At 31.3% G+C, this 19,550-nt stretch overlaps 1 protein-coding gene across 3 annotated transcripts in view; it reads left to right on the top strand.

The window, feature by feature from the left end:
• NCAM2 (neural cell adhesion molecule 2) overlaps nucleotides 1-19,279 on the top strand; it is a 570,634-nt gene extending 551,355 nt beyond the window's left edge. For 2 of the 3 annotated variants that reach the window (XM_065541469.2, XM_065541470.2), the window contains exons 17-18: nucleotides 15,012-15,167; nucleotides 18,349-19,279. In XM_065541469.2, coding sequence (XP_065397541.1) covers nucleotides 15,012-15,167; nucleotides 18,349-18,460 — 268 coding nt within the window. In that variant the 3' untranslated portion in view covers nucleotides 18,461-19,279. The remainder of the gene's footprint in view (nucleotides 1-15,011; nucleotides 15,168-18,348) is intronic. The other variant, XM_005548903.5, reaches the window with a different exon arrangement.
• Nucleotides 19,280-19,550: the final 271 nt, after the last annotated feature.

Below are 19,550 nucleotides of genomic sequence, written 5' to 3'. Positions count from 1 at the left end.
GTGTCCACGTATAGAATGGATGTAGAAATGACCAAAACACAATTTTAGAAAACAAAAGGAATAAAAGGCATCCTACCCTTGCAATTACTCCCCAAAGAACCACATCTACAGTTTGTACTCTTTAGTGTCTGACTTCCTACAGAAAAGTTTGGATTACTCAGAAAAGGAGAGTAAGGTTTACAATCTCTGAGAAATAAGAACAAAACCTTGCACAAGCATTTCATAACATCAATGCTAACAAATGGGGAGACCAATGAGATAAAAATTAGTTTGGCAAGTAATATATTTTATTTAAAATATAAACTAAAAATTAGTTTGGTGAATAATTATTAGTTTGGCAAATATTTTAATAATCTAATTATAAAAGTTTTTTTTTAAATTCTAAGGCAGACGTAATCATTACCTTTCTTATAATGAAACCCCATATGCCAACTGAGATTTATTTTTCAAAATTAAAAAACAAAGGCTTTTAATCTATTTTTTAAATACTAAAATTCTCCTGAACTTCTATGTACCTAAAATTCAAGAAACTTCACTTTTAAATGTTCCTGTAATGTCATATTTTATTTTGTATACTGGTGTTTTTTCTCTTTTTTCAAATCTGGCTCTTTCTATTGAGAAAATCTAGAACAGTCAACCATCTGTATTTTTTTTTCCACTTTCAACTTCCTCCCTCATTGCTCAATCTCTTCTATTTTTGGCTTATGCTTCACTAAAGCTGCTCTTTTCAGTTGAGAGATTTTATGTTGATCAAATCTCATGTCTTACTTTAGTTTTCAAATTCTCAAACCATCTTGGATAATGTGATATTGTTTACATGTTCCCTTAATGACATTCTACCATGCCCTTCCAAGACTCTGTATCATCTTAATTCTCTGTGTTTCCTCCTCAGCTCTCTTTCTTTAAGTATAATTTATCCCATAACTCCAAATATCACCTCTACATGTATGAATACCAAATAAATATCTGTGTCTGGTCCTTATCATTCTCCTGGGCATCAGGATGCCTGTGTGTGTCTATTTCTAAACAAAATGGTAGTAATTCAAAATGACTGAAATCTAACTTAGAATGATGACTCCCAAATTATTTTCTGTTTCTGTGGTCCCCATGTCTGTCAATGGAATAAGTATATTTCCAGTTCCACTTCAATTCCATTTCAAATGCTTCCAGCTCAATAAAGATTTTCTATTTCATTAACTTGGCTAAAACCCTGTTTCATCTGTGTACTCCTGTTTCATTCCATTTGTCATATTCTTATATCCTTTATTACGTATTTTTGGATTAATTTCTTAGCGTTGTTTTAAATAAGCCATTCTGAACAAAGTATAAGCTCCTTGGTCACTGGCATTTATTCATATTAACATTAACATTGCACAAAATGGTCTTTTTCTGTCACATATAAGAAGACACTAGTTTCTTCCTTCTATTCTGTAGTCTGCAAGGAACTAGAGGATTAGAAAGCTCTGTGTTCTTGTGACATATTGTTTTTAAAACCTAACTCGAGTCTGATCAGTTTTCCCTCACTAAGTACTGACTTAAAACTTTAACAAGGCCAGGCGCGGTGGCTCACGCTTGTAATCCCAGCACTTTGGGAGGCCGAGGTGGGTGGATCACCTGAGGTCAGGAGTTCAAGACCAGCCTGGCTTACGTAGCTAAACCCTGTCTTTACTAAAACTACAAAAATTAGCATGATGTGATGGCGCATGCCTGTAATTCCAGCTGCTAGAGACTGAGACGGGAGAATCGCTTGAACCTGCCAGTCAGCACTGCAGTGAAACAAGATGGCGCCACTGCACTCCAGCCTGGGCTATACAGTGAGACTCCATCTCAAGAAAAAATAAAAATAAAATAAAATAAAACTATCACATTGTAAGGGAGTACCATTTTCAGCCTATTTTTAAGTAGCTGTGAAAAGACTCCAAGAACCAGTGGAAAAATAGACGAGCTTGAATCCCAGTACCCTTAGACAAGTCATTCTGACTTCTGTGAACGTTAGTTTCTTTACCCATAAATTCTCATTTGCATTTCTGCTCCACATGTTGTGTGACATAAGCAAATGCAATATATGTAAAATTACCCTTACAATGCCTGGCATTTAATAATAATTATGCATCAGGGTTAGAAATACAGGAGAATCAATTCTTCATAGCTACATTTTTTTTTTTACATCACCAAGCCTGTTTCAATTTTACTAAATTGTTTGTCTATGACCATTTGTTATATACATTCTGTATTGTTACATATATATTTGTTATATATATTCTGTTATATATATTCTGTATATATATTCAATATATGTAAAATACATGCAATATATGTAAAATTACCCTTATAATACCTGACATTTAATAATAATTATGCATCAGGGTTAGAAATACAGGAGAATCAATTCTTCATAGCTACATTTTTTTTTTTACATCACCAAGCCTATTTCAATTTTACTAAATTGTTTGTGACCATTTGTTATATATATTCTGTAAGGGATATTTTTACTTCATGAGATGGTAATTAGTATATTTCAGTTCAAAAATTAGATTCAATTGTTCTCAAACAAAATGCAAACTGCATATTTATTAGAGACGGAATAAACTAAAGAACTAACATAAATTAGCCTCCACTGCACACTAAACAAGATACAAATAAGAGACATGGTAAATACAGTGGAATCAATTCATTTCCAATATCTTTTGCTTTCTTCATCAGTACCTTTTATGCTTACCAATAATTGTCTGTATTTTTACATTATCTTCCTAAATAAACAGATCACAAAAGTTAGTTTTAGTTTTATTTAAATAGAGGCACATGATAAAACACATTGAATAAATATTACATATAGTAACATCATTGCATATACTATATATATGTTATTACATATAAAGGTAGAGATAGAGATATAAATTAAATTTTGTAAGTCTTCTCTTTTGCTCATCCACTGAGCAAATATTTATGGAATAAATGCCAGGTTATAAGCACTTTTATAGAACTTGAGAACAAATTAGTAAGCAAAGCAAACAATAATTTTGTTCACATGGATTTCAAGTTGTTGTGGAAGATGGAAGTTCATAAATGTTAACTAAAAATGAAATGTCCAGTAGTGATAAGCAGTAAACAAATGAAAGGCAGGATGTTAAGTTGTTATTTGATACTGTGTCATAAACACCTCTCAGGGAGGTGACATTAAGCCTAAGGTTGGGTAATAAGGAGTCGGTAATATAACAATCAAGGGACAGAACATTCTAGGCAGATGTAAAACAATTAATGTAAAGATTCTAACATGGGAATAAGCTTGCTATGTTCAAAGACAAATGAAGCTTAGTGGTGAGAGTCAAAGAAAGAGAAACTGGTATAAATATCAGATTGGGAAATTATCTAGGGGCCAAATTATTATTCCATCTTCTTGCGTCAAAGAAAAGGGTCTGAATTTTATTTGAAATAGAAAACTACTAGAAGAGTTTTAAGAATATGACTTTTGCTATTGTATGAGGAATGTGTTATTGGGCCTGGTAGATTTAGGGGAATGATTTAAAATCAGGGAGACCAGGTAAGAGGAGCTTGAAGTAATCCAGATGAAAAATGTTGTTTTTGTTTGTTTGTTTTGTTTTGTTTTGTTTTTGGCCCAAAGCGGTGGTATTACACTTACATAAGAGTGGGTATATTACAGACATAGTTGAGGTAGTGTCAACTACCTGATTGATGTCATATTTGGGTTAGGGAAAGAGAGAAATCAAAATGTACCTTCATGCCTTTGTTTGACTGTGCAAACAGTCAGATGTATGCAGTTGTGCTGTTTATTTTTATATAACCCTACTATTTGTTAATTTGTCCACCAACACCTCTGTTTTTAAGTCCTGCTGAGTTTAATTAACCTTAAGGAATTGGGTAAATGAAAATATGTGGTTAATTCCACACATATTATTGATCACACAATATTTATATAAATTTCTTCTGCCTTGGGAAAACAGCTTTCAACTCTTAAAAAATGTAGTGTTCAAGTTGGAAAAAGATATAAAATCTTAATGAGAAGCAGGATATAATTGATTTGACTGTTCGGATTTATACTAGCTTCTAAACATGATCCCAAGCATTCTGAGACTAGCTCTTTCATATTTTCAAAACTTATGACTATGACAATTTACTAAAACCACATTAATTACACCTAGAGCATTTTTGTTTTAAGAGCATCTCACAGCAGAGAAAAAATAAATTAAGATCAATGTCCTAGAGGATAGTATTCATGTAAAGTTCTATTTTAATTTTAATTTGGTTCTTATTAATTTAAATTACTACATATCTTGCATTCTCAAAGTTTTCTTATCAGAATGACTAACAATACATTTTTAACAAATTATATTTTTACTGTTATTTACTCAAGCATAATTTACTAAGCATTAATATTAAAAATATTTATTGGACATCTATATAACAAGAGACAATTCTAACTTCTGTGACTACAACTTGTGAAAAAGGAGACTCATTCCTTTCTGTCAGGAAACTTTCATTCTGGCAGGAAACACATTTTAATTTTTAAAAAATCAAATGATAAATAATTTTTATAAATGTTATGTAAAAATTAATAATTTACCTACTCATATTTATCTAAGCAACTTGTGAAAGAACTAAAGCATAAGGAAGAGTAGGAATTAACTAGCTGAAATGTGTATGTGGTGGGGTGTGTGGAAAATGGTTCTTCAGGCAGAGGGAATGGATTGCATAAAAGGCTTTGTTATAAGAAAAAGTAGGATTTGATACAAAAACTGAAGAAATATATATGAAATATCAATTGTATTTTCTGAATAACACTGAAAAACAAAACAAAACAAAACAATACTCCCGGTTTTCAGCCCAGCATGCAAGGAGATTAAAAGTTGCCACTCTCTCCTAACAAACTGAAAGCTAAACAAACTGAAATCAACAATTCTGATTCTGTGAAATGCGAAATTATCCTTCACATGTGCAGCAGAAAGAATATCCTTTCTCAGACAAACAAAAGTAGAGGGCATTTTTTGCCAATGGATATGACTTGCAAGAAATGTTTGAACAAGTTCTTTTTTTTTTTTTTTTTTGAGACAGAATTTTACTCTGTTGCCTGGTCTGGAATGCAGTGGTGTGATCTCGGCTCACTGCCACCTTTCCCTTCCAAGATTCAAGCAATTCTCCCGCCTCAGACTCCTGAGGAGCTGGGATTGCAGGCACGCGATACCATGCCCAGCTAATTTTTGTATTTTCACCATGTTGGCCAGGCTGGTCTCAAACTCCTGACCTCCACCCACCAAGGTCTCCCAAAGTGCTGGGATTTCAGGTGTGAGCCACTGTGCCTGGCCCTGAAAAAGTTCTTCAGAGTAGAAAAATACTTTAAACTAGAAACTCAGATCTCCAAATCATTTGATCATTTTTCAATTGGACTTGTTTGTTTTATGTTTTGCTGTTGTTGTTATTTCTTGTTGTTGTTTTGCTATTGAATTGACTTCCTGAATATATCCTGGTTATTAATTCCTTGTTAATTGAATAGTTTGCAAATATTTTCTTCTATTCTGTAAGTTTTCTCTTCACTTTACTGATTGTTTCCATTGCTGTTCAAAACCTTTTAAGCTTGATGTGATTCCATCAAGTAGTGAAAAATTTCCCCAACTTTTTCCTCTAGTAGTTTCAGAATTCTAAACTACAGACTTTGCTAGTAGTTTCACGGGTGCAGATCTTAGGCTTGAGTCTTTAATCAATTTTGATTTGATCTTTGTATATGGTGAGAGATAGGGGTCTGGTTTTATGCTTTTGCATATGGATATCTATCAAGTTTGCCCAGCACAGTTTATTGAAGAGGCTGTCCTTTCCCTAATATATGTTTAAAGAAAGGAAGTGCATCAGAGAAAGACTAAGTGAAGGTAAATTAAAAACGTTTACTTTACTTATTCTTATTCATAAGATTATTGAAAATAATGAAAACAATGTATTTTATTATATTATGTATATATACTGTATATAGGATAAACGAATGATAACAATGATATAAGGGATGAGAGGAAAGACTTAGAAATAACTTATCATGAGGAACTCCTGCTACCCATGAAGCAGTACAGTGTTATTTGAAAATTGACTTCATTCAGTTCATTGGAAATGTATTTTGAAAATTCTTGAACAACAAATAAACAAATTTTAAAAAGTATAATTGATATGCTAAGGAAAGACAATTAAATCACATAAAATGCTCAATTGAAATCGCCAAAGACAGAAAAACAGTGAAAGACAAAAACTGAAATAAAGAATAAGGGCAACAAATAAAATAGTTACAAATATACCAGATATGAATCCATTGTATAAACAATTACCTTAAAATTATAATTATCTAAATAGATCAATTGCAAGGCAGAGACTGTCAGAGTAGATTAAAAAAAATAAAACAAGACAAACAAGACCAAACCAGATATTGTTCACACGCACAAAAAAAACACACAATAAGTATAATGACACAAGTAAATCAAAGATAAATAGATAGAAAAAGACATACTATGCTAACACAAATCAAATGAAAGCAGGAGTGGAAATATTGATTCCAGATACAGTCGACTTCACAACAAGGAAAGTTATCAGGTTTCTAAACGGGTATTACCTAATCATAATGGGGTCATTTCTTAAGGAAAATATAGCGATCTTTAACATGTATATGTTTAACAACAAAGCATAAAAATATGAGAGGCAAAAATTAATACAACTTAATGAGAAACACAGGTATCCACTTTTATAGCTGGAGACTTTAACATTGAATACATGAATCCAGGAGGCAGAGGTTGCTGTGAACTGAGATCGCACTCCAGCCTGGGCAATAAGAGCGAAACTCCATCTCAAAGAAAAAAAGGTTGGGAGGGGGGGTGGAATACAAAGAGGAAAAAAGTACGAAAAAATGGGAAAATTTTAAGAAAAAAAGGAGAAAAAAATAAAATCAGTAAGGACATTGCTTAATCAAACAACATCTATCAACTATATATGTTATCAGTGGACTACATCTAATAACAGCAGAATACATACACTTCTCAAGCTTGCCTAGGATATGCACCAAGATAGATCACACCCTAGGCCACATGACACACTTTAAAGCATTTTATAAATAGAAATCGTACAATGTCTGCTCTCATACCACAATGGAATTATACTACAAATCAATAAAAGAAGGCCAGAAAATACTCCAAATGCTTGAAGATTAAACCATGTACATTTAAGTAACACACAGGTCCAAGAAAACTATCTCAAAAGAAATTTTTAAATATTCTAAACTAAATGAAAATGAAAACACAGCAAATCAAAATTTTGGGGATGAAGTGAAAGCAATGTTTAGAGGGCAATTTCCTTGCATACATATATTAGAATATAAGAAAGACTTAAAGTGAATTATCTAGATTTCTACCTCAGGACACTGGGAAAAGAAGAGCAGATTAAGTTCCAAGTAAGCAGAAGAAAAGAAATAATAAATATTGCAGAAGAAGTTAATAAATTTCAAAGCAAAATCAATAGAGAAAATTAAAACCGAAAGCTGGTTCTTTTAAAAGATTAACAAAATTGCTAAGTCTATACCTAAGCTAACTTGGAAAAATAAAAGAAGACAGAGATAGAGAGAGAAAAACACAATAATATCAGAAATAAAGAAGGAATAATTACGGTAGACAGCATTGTCATTCAAAGGATAATAAAGTAATGCCATGAGCAACTTTATGCCAATAATTTGATAACCAAAGTGAAATAGAGAAATTCATTGAAAGACGCAATCAGCTAAATGTCACAAAGGCAGAAACAATCTGAACAGACCTTTATATCCATCAAACAAATTGAATTAATAATTAGTAGTCTCCCCAGACAGAAAGCACCAAGTCCAGACAGGTTCAGTGGTGAATTCTACCAAACATTTAGACATTAACTTATATCAATTATCTACATTCTATTTCAAAAGATAGAAATAGAGAGATTACTTTCTCATTCTATGAAGCCAGCATTACTGAAATGCTAAAAACAGACAGAGAGATGACAAGAAAACTACAGGCCAATATATTTCTAAACATAAATGAAAAATCACCATTTATAAAACATTAGCAAGTCAAATCCAACAATTTATAAATAAACTGTATATTACACCCATGTGGGATTTATCCCAGGTATGCAAGTCTGATTCAACATTAAAAAATCAATGTAAATGCAACACATCAACATAATAAAGAAAAATAATCATAAAATCATATTAATATATGCATAAAATTATTTCACAAAATTTGATACCCATTCATAATAAAGGTTTTCAATAAGAACAAGGGGTGGACCTTCCTTAACTTAATAAAGGATATCTAAAAAGCTACAACTTACATCCTTCTTTACATCTTAGTGAGTAACTAGAAGCTGTCCCCACTAAGATTAGGAAAAACTCAAGAATATCCTCTCTCCCTAATTCTTTTCAACATTGTACTGGAAGAACTAGCTAAAGCAATAAGACAAGGAAAGGAAATAAAAAGGCATATTCATTGGGAAGGAAGAAATAAAACTCTCTGTGTTTGCTGATGACATGATAGTCTACGAAAAAAGTCTGAAAAAACTCCTGGGTATAATCAATGATTATAGCAATGTTGCAGGCTAAAAGATTAATATGCAAAAATCAATTAATATGCAAAAATCAAAAATATACCAGCAATAAACAAGTGAAATTTGAAGTTAAAAACAAAATTATTCTTTTCATTAGCACCCCACAAAATTAAATACTCAGGCATATATCTAATAAAATATGTACAAGATCTATATAAAGAAAACTATGTAACTGATGATAGAAAATAAAAGAATAAAATAAATGGAGAGTTATTTCACGTTCATGGATAGAAAGACTCAATGTGGACAAGATGTCAGCTCTTCCCAACTTGATCTGTAGAGTAAATGTAATCCCCAAAAAAATCACAAGTTACTATGTGAATATTGACAAATTGATTCTAAAGTTTATTACATAGAGAGGCAAAAGACCCACAATAACCAAAGTAATATTGAAAGTATAAATTTGTAGGACTGACACTATCTAACTTCAACACTTACTATAAGCTACAGTAAACAAGACAATGTGATGTTGGCCAAAGAATAAACAAATAAATTAATGGAACCAAATAAAAACCCCAGAAATAGACTCACATAAATATACTCAAGTGAACTGACATGTCATACATAGTTAAGGCAGTACTATGGTGAAAAGATGATATTTTCAACAAATGGTACTGGAACAACTGTAATCCATAAGAAAAAAATATATATCTAGTCACAGACATTATGCACTTCATAAAAATTAACTCAAAATGTAATATCGACCTATATGTAAATCAAAAAATTGTAAAACTACTAGAAGAAAACATGGCAGATAATCTAGATGACCTTGGTTTTGGTAGTGAATTTTTGGATTCAACACCAAAAGTGCAATCCATGAAAGAAAGGTGTTTTTTTTGTTTGTTCTTTGTTTTTGTTTGTTTGTTTGTTTTTTGAGATGGAGTCTTGCTCTGTTGTCCAGGCTGGAGTGCAGTGGCCTGATCTCGGCTCACTGCAACCTCCACCTCCTGGGTTCAAGTGATTCTCCTGCCTCAGCCTCCTGAGTAGCTGGAATTACAGGTGTGTGTCACCATGCCTTGCTCATTTTTTGTATTTTTAGTGGAGATGGAGTTTCACCATGTTAGCCAGGATAGTCTCAAACTCCTGACCTCATGATAAGCTGGACTTCTATCAAATTAAAAATTTATGCTCTGCAAAAGACACTGTTAAGTGAATGAAAAGACAAATCACAGAATGGGGGGAAATATTTGCAAAAAACATAACTGACAAAAGACTATTATATGAAATATACAAATAATTCTTAAACTCTATATAATAAAAAGAAGAGCCCAATTAGAAAGTGGGCCAAAATATTTAATGCACACCTAATTAAAGAAGATATACAAATAGTAAATAAGCCTATGAAAAGATATTTCAAATCCTATGAACCAGGGAAATGAAAATTAAAATGAGCTACTGTACCACTGCAAGCCTGTTGAAATGATCAGCATCTAGAACACTGACAACACCAAATGCTGGATGTGAAGCAACAGTACATCTCATTCATTGCTGATGGAAATGCAGTGATACAATCACTTTGGAAGACAATTTAGCAGCTTCTCAAGAAAATAAATATACTTTTACCTTAAAAATTTGTTATTTGAGCTCCTTAATATGTACTCAAAGAAGTTGAAAGTGTCTGTCTACACCAAAACCTGAACACTGATGTTTTCAGAAGCTTGTTTTGTAATTGTCAAAACTTGGAAGCAATTAAGACATCCTTCAGTAGATGAATGAATAAACTGTGGTAGATCCCAATGATGCGACATTATTCAGCACTAAAAAGGAAAAAGATAGCAAGCCATGAAGAAACATGGAGGAAACTTAGATGATTATTACTAAGTGAAATAAGCCAATTTTAAAAGACTACCTACTTTATAATTCCAACTATATGACAAATATAGTTTTGCTTTGAGAAAAACAAAAGACACTGAAAAGATCAGTGGTTGATAAAATAATTGTGGGAAAATGTCATTATAAACATTTTCAAACACATAGAATGTACAACCCCGAGAGTGAACCTTAATATAAAGTATAAATATGGGGTAATGATGTGTCAATGTAGGTTCATTGATTGTAACAAGTGCACCACTCTGGTGGGAGATGTTGCTAATTGGGGAGGCTATGCATGTGTGAGAGCAGGGGATACATGGGAAATCTCTGTATCTCCCTCTCAATTTTGCTATGAAATTAAAAGTGGTCTAAATAAAGTCTACACAAATGGAATTCAAAAATTATTCCTTGAAGTTTATAATTGCTTGGCATCATAGCAGATTCTTTTCCTGATGTTAAAAAATTACAATGTATATGATTAATAGTTTGTAATAATGAATACATGTACATGGGAAAGTGGAAAGACAAGAAGAAAAAGAAAAACATTAATAAACAAGATTTACCTTCTAGTAGACATATACACGTGTGTGTCTAGAAATATTTATCATTACTCCATCACAGCCACACATTTACCACCTCAAAAGACTGGCTATTATACTGAATTACACTAATCTAAATAATAAGGAAGAAACAAGAAGAATCAAGGATGTTGGGGAAAAGTGAATATACAGAATAAAATCTATAAAAAATCCAACTATATAATTTCAAATATTTCAGAAAAGAAGTTAAATAACTTCAGCAAGTTATTATAATCCCTGGGAAACAAATGGCACACAGATTATAAAAAATGAGTGAAATTTTGCTGTTGTCTAATTGGCATATTTGAATCATTTTCATGCCTTCCATAATATGTAAAATGAAAATATCATGGTTGATTCAAAAAAACATAGATGAATGAGGTCTTATTGGATGTTCAGTCCTAATCTCCTTTTCATTCATTCCCCCTTACAAAGGTATCATAACAGTAGTATCCAATGGTTATTGTGAGTGAAATATTACACAAATACCTGCTGCTCAATTTTAGCTGTATACATGGGCCCAAACTTGAATCACAAGCAATTAATCAGAAAATCTGAGAAAGTAAAGAGAATATTAACTCACATGATGATACCTCCTGTCCAATGCGGGTATAAAGAACATGAAATTTTCCGTATTAAATTTGTTTTGGGATGTGTTTTATTTGGATTATTTTTGCATATCCTTCCATTCAAGTTAAAATTCTTTGCAAGTAAGTTATTCTACATAGTAGAGTTAAACTTTTTATAAATTATGCATTTTGAAATAAAACGTAGAACACATCAATGTTTTTAAAACCTTACAGCCATATTTGTATTTTAAGGTAACCACAGTATACCCTTTTACTCTTCTTCCCTTTTCTAAAGTAATCATTCTCAAAGCTGTTTTCATGATTAATTAATTGCATGAAATCCTTACATTCTGGCAGCGTGTGCTTATTAATTAATCAATAATATCACCTCTCATGATATACCAGATGACATCTGACAGGGGCAGAGTGCATGGACGTTTACTGTCTTTAATGTGTGGAAACCATGTCTCTCTCTCTGTGTTAATATTAATAAAACATAACATAGTATTAGTGTTTTTTAAGTAGCTAAATATTTTAGTTACAAAAGCGGTACCAACATATATAATTTATATTTAATTTAATAATATCACCTTTTATGACAGACTGGATACCATTTGACAGGGACAGAGTGCATTTAGACATTTACAGTTTTAATGTGAAATATGTTAATACAACATAACATACATTAGCATTTCTGTAAGTAACCAAATATTTTAGTTTCAAAAGCGGTATCTATATGTAATTTTATATTTAATTTAATAAAATTATATATAATTTTATTTAAACACTCAAAAATCAAACAAATGTAAAAAATAGAAATCAAAGACCTTAATCAATACTGATCCTATTTGCCACCTCATACATAAGCATTAATACTTTTTTTCTTTCCTTCCCAATAATTTTCCATGTGGTCTATAGTTTGTAAAGAAATAATATCCTAGATACACACACACACACAGATATTTCTATGTACATACATATATATGTATATAAATTTTAGCAAATTTATATCACATAGAAATGCAGCTGCAATGTTCCATTTCAGCACATAAATCTCTTCCTCATTCTTTTTATAAATGAGTAGTATTTCATAGTGTTAGATATGGTGGTACATACATACAGCAGCATAGTATGCAGCATGAAAAAATAAGAGACAACTCTAAATGTTCTTTTGTAGATTATAGCTAATACTCAGTGTTAATTCAAAAGCCTCAATTGCATAGTTAGTATATTACCATTTGTGTAAAAATAACTATATGCATTTTCATTCATATGTGATATCTGGGTAGAATGTCTCTGGAAAAAATTAATGTAAGAAAAATTAAAATTAAAAAGATCACTGAAAAAAATAAGAATTGTAAAGGCTACTAACTATTTCTCTTGTTAATATTTAATTTCCTTTCAGTAATATTTATTTCATTCTTTTTAATTTAAAGATATTTGTTTGCATATTAATTGTTAGTAAGGAAAACAAAATAAGAACTCACTAGTTCTCTCTTCTTTCTGCATTATGCTTTATTTCATCACATATTTATACCAATTGTTAATATAAGAAAATGAATCATTTTCTTGGTAAGAATCATCAATAGCCACTTTTCCACAAATAGTATAATCCTGTATGTCATCACAAACACTATCATGCAGAATTTTTTAAAAGAATCAATTGAAGAATAACAAAAACTAACACAGAGACAAGCAAACAAAACAACCTTAAGATCCAATGGTGGTGGGCTGTTCATCCATCTTTACTAACTCTATAGATCTTACTTAGGGCTGTTATCAGAGAATGTTGCTAAATGTGTCTTAATCACTGTCTTTTACAGACATCTGATTTTCAGAGCTAAAAAGTGTGTTCACTTCTAGATTTTCTTCTATTCTTATCAGCACCCATTCTTCAAATTATGATGCATGTGTATGTGAGGTACCTACCTACTCCGATAAGAGCAACAATATGTAACTGTGATCTGATCAAAAGTGTTTTATATCCTTAGTATTTTTTTCTATATAAATCTTAGCATTTGTAGAGTCTGTTCAGTCTTTGGAGCATTGTAGATTTGTTGTTTGCTTGCTTTTGTGTGTGTATAATCCTAGTTTACATGCTTCTTAAGAGCAACTTTTAATGTCCTATATCTACCATTATGATAAGAAATATAACAGTTTCCCTGCTCTGAATGTTCTGAATGTGCCACCCTTCCTGTCCCTGGCAACTACTGACTTTATTATTGTCACTATTGATTTGTCATTTCCAGAATGTCATATAGTTGGAATTATAAAGTATTTAGTCATTTCAGACTGCCTTAATTGCCATAGTAACTACATTTAAAGTTCTTCTATGTATTTTCATGGTAGATAGCTCATTTATTTTTTATTATGAGTAATTTTCAATTTTACTGATGGTCCACAGCTTATTTATCCATTGCCTACTATCCATTCATTTATTGGAAGACAAGTTGGTTACAATTTTTGGCAGTTTATAAATAGTGTTACTGTACACATTTATAGGAAGGCTGTTGAATGAATACGTATTGAAGTCCCCAACCCTTCCTTAGTTGTTTTCTTTTTTTTTTCCGTACCTACTTAAATCTTTATTAGGAGTACCTCATTCTCAAGTCTTCTATCTCACTTTACTCCTTGTCATCGCTAAATAACTTCCTTGTTATCCTTTTTTTGGTTGTTGTTCAGTTATGAGACATGAAACTTTGTATTGTTTTCTATTTTTCATCAATTATGAAAAATTACATTCACTGTCATATATGTTTGAAATTTGATAAAGATGACATTGGAGTATGAAGTTATAAATGAAGAGGTATGCATGTATGTTACAAAGATTACTTTATTTAAGCTATTTTCTTGAAAAACTTGAATATGTTAGAAGTCCATAATCATTTTACAGTTAAGATCTTTCATACAAATTGATAGAAATATTTAAAAGAAAACAACACACACAAATTTCGTCTTCTAAATTTTGAAATACAAGCAACATTTCCAAAGTATTTCAAATGTTTTAAAATTTTAAAATGTTTCTTTTTTATTATTTTAAAAATGTTTTAAAATAGTTTGAAATTTTAACATTTGGCTAGTAAGGGGAAAGAAAGCTACTTGATGCTATACATTTTATTAATAAAATATTTTCATTTTTTTCCAAATAGAAAGTGTACAATAGGATTTAAAATGTGTATCAGTTTTGCAAAATAGTTGATACAATTTTGATGAGAAAAAGATATCCAGAAAGAATGGAATTTCTTCCTTTTTTTCTGAGTAATAATATATGGTGAGATAAATTTAAACAGAAAAGCATTTTTCAGTGGTTTTCATAAATTAACCAAGTTGGATTTATTTGGAGGAAGGTAGGATTTGGTGATTTTAAACTGTGTTTGTTCCATAATGCATCCCTTTTTACATTAAACAGGTGAGATGTTTTTGTTTATGTTTCTAGGAAAGATGGATCAAAAGAACCAATAGTGGAGATGAGAACAGAGGATGAAAGAATTACTAATCACGAAGATGGGAGCCCAGTAAATGAGCCAAATGAAACCACACCACTAACAGAACCTGAGTATGTAGCTGGGAGTGCTTCCTTCTATTCACATGGGTATTGGCAAAATGATAACACATTATTATTGTTGTATTACATATTTAAATATTAACTATTTGTAAAAGAATAGTGCTTTTACTTTTTCGATGAAAGTACATATGAATATCTAAAATCAATTTTCTATTGAGACTTTTTTCATGAAAACTTTGTATGAATGTCAGAGAAAGTCTGATAAACCATATATCTATAATTTAATGCAAAAGTATAAAAAGATAAGTATCTTACAGAGTTTAGATTTTCAACAATAGTCTGTCTTTTTAAGATAGTGTTGTTTTCCCTTTCAAAATAAAATAATTATATTTACTGAAATAAAGACATGTCAGGAAATTTGTCATTGCTTCGAATATAAATGTCAGTGAAATATACGCAAGTCTATTTTAAAAATAAATAATGTTTGTGCAGAGGAGAAAATAATATTAAAGCGTTTATCATTGTAATGTCTATGCAGTAAATGATGCTTGGTTTCCACTCTTGACATTACTTATTTTGCATCTCTAATAGCTCTTTTAAAACTATAGTAGATAACAAAACCTGAAAAGATGAATATATGCCTAGATTCATGCATAGGTCAATTAGAATAATTCAAAGCAAAGACATTATTACGAAGTGTTAATAGTACTATTATATTGGAGGTATGCGATACTAACGAAGCCATAGTGATCAAACACTACTGGGCACCAAAATAACTTTATAATTTTATTATTTTTCAGAATAAATATTTATTTTTATAACACCTAATATTTCCTTGCAGAGTAAATTGATTTAGGTTTCTCATCCTAAATCACAGATAAAAGGTTTTCACAGATGAAGAAAATGATTTTATTTTCATAAATTCCCTCTATCTGCCCACAAGAGGCTGCAATAATTAATATTTACACAAACACAAAGCACTACTCTACAGGAAAAAAATTTAATATAAATCCTCGGGCCAATTTTAGTGATTGCGTTTAGAGATTATTACAATCTAAATTCAAATGAACTGTATTAGATGTGGGTTCTGTATTCTCTACTTTAGAAATAAGAGGTGTACATGAAAACTAGTTAAGAATATGCTCTTGGACTGGGGTATATTTTGGGAAAAAAGGGTAATTTAATAACTACTCTGTGTCTCCATTATAGAAAATAAATCACCAATATAAAATAATATGATTAACAGTAATATTAAAAATATTTTACCTAAACATAAGTGGTGAGAAACTCTATACACAGAAACAAGTTATCAGTTTGGTGAAAGCACTTAAGTCATCAAAAACGTAATATATATTTCATGAGTAAGAACTGTATTAAGTATTATGCTAACTTAATATCAGAACTCTAATCAGAACTGTTTTCTCTACATTTTGATGCTTGAGGTGACATATTGCTTTTGTGACTTTGTGTTGTCAATATTTTCAGTACTTGTGAATGCTAAAAAGGAATAACTGAGACTGCACTATTTATAACATATAAAATAGCCGCCTGCTGTCATTGGTACAATGTTTTTTTTCATTACCAGCAATGGATATTACTAGTTTTTGCCTATTTCTTACTTTGATTAGTTCTGATAGCTTTGATCTGCAGAATCTGTTTTAACCCTTCTCATTCAAAAATATAAAATAAATTACAAATAAATCCCAGAGGAACTAGTGTTGTAACTTTCACTCCATTATAAAATGGTAAGGCTAAAGTCACAGCGATGGATTGGAATACTTGGAATACTATTTCTTTCCTTCCTTCTTTCTTTCTTTTTTTCTTTTTGAGACGACTTTCACTCTTGTTGCCCAGGCTGGAATGCAATGGCGCTATCTCGGCTCACCTCAACCTCCGCCTCCTGGATTTAAGCTATTCTCCTGCCTCAGCCTCCCGAGTAGCTGGGATTACAGGCGCACACTGCCACACCAAGCTAATTTTGTATTTTTAGTAAAGACGGGATTTCTGCATGTTGGTCAGGCTGGTCTCGAACTCCTGACGTCATGTGATCTGCCCGCCTTGGCCTCCCAAAGTGCTGGAATTACAGGCATGAGCCACAGCGCCCGGCCTGGAATACTATTTCTAACTTAATTTTCTTGATGTGGAAAAAGTATGTTGTTAAGGGAGAAAAACTCATCTCCAAATGTCATGTACACAATGGTAAACAATTGAATTTGCAAGTTTTAGGAAAATCTAGAAAGCACAATTCATTGGCATCGAAGTAAGGTTTGTGAAACTGTCTTGATATGAAGAAATAAAGTTGTTATTGCTTCACAAGTTACAATTGCAAACAACTCAAAATCTGTGTTGCAAAGTGATATAAAAGTGACAAGAAAAACAATAGTGAAAAGAGGCAAAAGAAAACATATACAGTAAATATTAAAAAGTGAGCAAGTCCTAAAATATGTTCATTTGCATTAAGTTCCAAGGAATATAGTTAATTCACTCAGTTTCTGAATTTTATTTTATTTTACTTATTATTATCATTATTATTTGAGATGGAGTCTCGCTCTGTTGCCCATGCTGAATGATCTCAGCGGCATGATCTCAGCTCACTGCCATCTCCATCTCCCAGTTCAAGCGAGTTCCGGCTAATTTTCGTAATTTTAGTAGATACCTGGTTTCACTGTGTTGGCCAGGCTGGTCTTGAACTCCTGACCTCAAGTGATCCACCCGCCTCAGCCTCCCAAACTGCTAGAATTATAAGCATGAGCCACCATGCCCAGCCTGGTTTCTGAATTTTATGTAACAGAATATGGCAACAATTATTAATTGTTTTCACTGGAGAAAATGTAGTACTAATAAATCGTATCATTGACATTTAAAAATGTTTTGGCATTTTACCTTCCATAACATGTAATTATATTTTTGATATCAACAACTAGTTACCAAATCTAAACCACCCTATAGTGGACAATTTGCTGCATCTAAATCTACAAATATATTGTTTCATTCATCATTCTGCATTACATTTTTAAAAGGCCAATGTAATTGTTTTTACTCTCTTTTAGAACATTTTAAAATCTATTTTAAATAATTTTAATAAATTTAATTTGTCCTTTCTAATTATTGTAGCATGTTTTCTCTACAAAATAGTAACTTATTTAGCACGTATAAAATATTAGCATATTATTGGAGCATATTTTATTTACAAAATAGTAACTTAAATGTTAAGGTATATCTCTTTAAATACCTCAGAAAATGAAGCTTATTATTTTTTATCTTCCAGAAAATTGCCTTTAAAGGAAGAAAATGGGAAAGAAGCTCTAAATCCAGAAACTATAGAAATTAAAGTTTCTAATGACATCATTCAATCAAAAGAAGACGACAGCAAAGCATAACAACACTATTACAGGGGCTTGAACAACACTACGAAGAGTATTTGGATTGCAGTGACCCTATGACCAAAACTATTCCATTGACCTTAATTTCTTGGGAAACTTCTAGCTTGGAATAGCTTGTACACATATACATATGATCAAATACTCCTGCCCATGGCCCATTTCCTTTTGTTATTGTTGTTGCTGTTGCTGTTGTTGTTAATTTTAAGAATTTCAATATCAAGACCTGACTGGCACCACACTTTGGGTATTCAATTTGATTATATGACTGAAGTACTGGAATTCATTATATGGCTCAAGTACTCTATTTATTAAGAACTATATTTAATACCACCAACAAATATAGGGGTTAAGGAAAAAGACATGAGCTATATGTGTAAGAAGGCTCTGCATGTGTATGAGTCCTATTCTGGGCAAATAGATTCTTAAGGTGGCTTTCAACTTCAAGATGAAGGCACTTAATAACGGTTACTCATTTTATCAGGGGAATTTCAGGGAACATAGGCTTCAAAGAGCCAGTTTATCTTTAGCAGATATTAAAAATTGAAAACTTTGAAGAACTCATTTCAAGCTATGATTCGGTGCATTTTCAACATTGATTTTTGATAGACTGAAGTGCCAGATCAAAATTGTTACCCATTTGAAAGAATATTAGTTGTATATAAAATTAGATTAGAAAGACTTTCTAAATCTCTCTCTCTTTATATATGTCCTATTCATTCACAATGGATTATACACAAAAAATGTATTGCAAGTGAAATAATATTGATTTCTGCCCTCAGCTTCAAATAAAGTAAATTGAAATGGGAACAATATCAATATGGTGTCTTGATATATTTATAAATATGTGATTATCATTTATTTTTAAACAACTTATCAAAAAAAGTCTTTAGTGTTCAAATACTTCAAATCATATCCTCAGATATATTTTTAGCCCATGGTTTTATATAATCTTTGAGAACCAATTTTACCACTGTTACAGGTTCACCATTAAATGTAATTGGCTACTGGAAATTAAAATTTTAAGGTTGACTAAATTAAGAAGAAATTATTTAACATTTTAATGTGCCATAAAAGTGTAAATGATAAA

The sequence above is a fragment of the Macaca fascicularis genome, chromosome 3 (genome assembly GCF_037993035.2).
Source record: "Macaca fascicularis isolate 582-1 chromosome 3, T2T-MFA8v1.1".
Taxonomy (NCBI): Eukaryota; Metazoa; Chordata; class Mammalia; order Primates; family Cercopithecidae; genus Macaca; species Macaca fascicularis.
The sequence above is the reverse complement of the archived record's forward strand: the minus strand, read 5'-3'. Positions and strand labels throughout refer to the sequence as shown.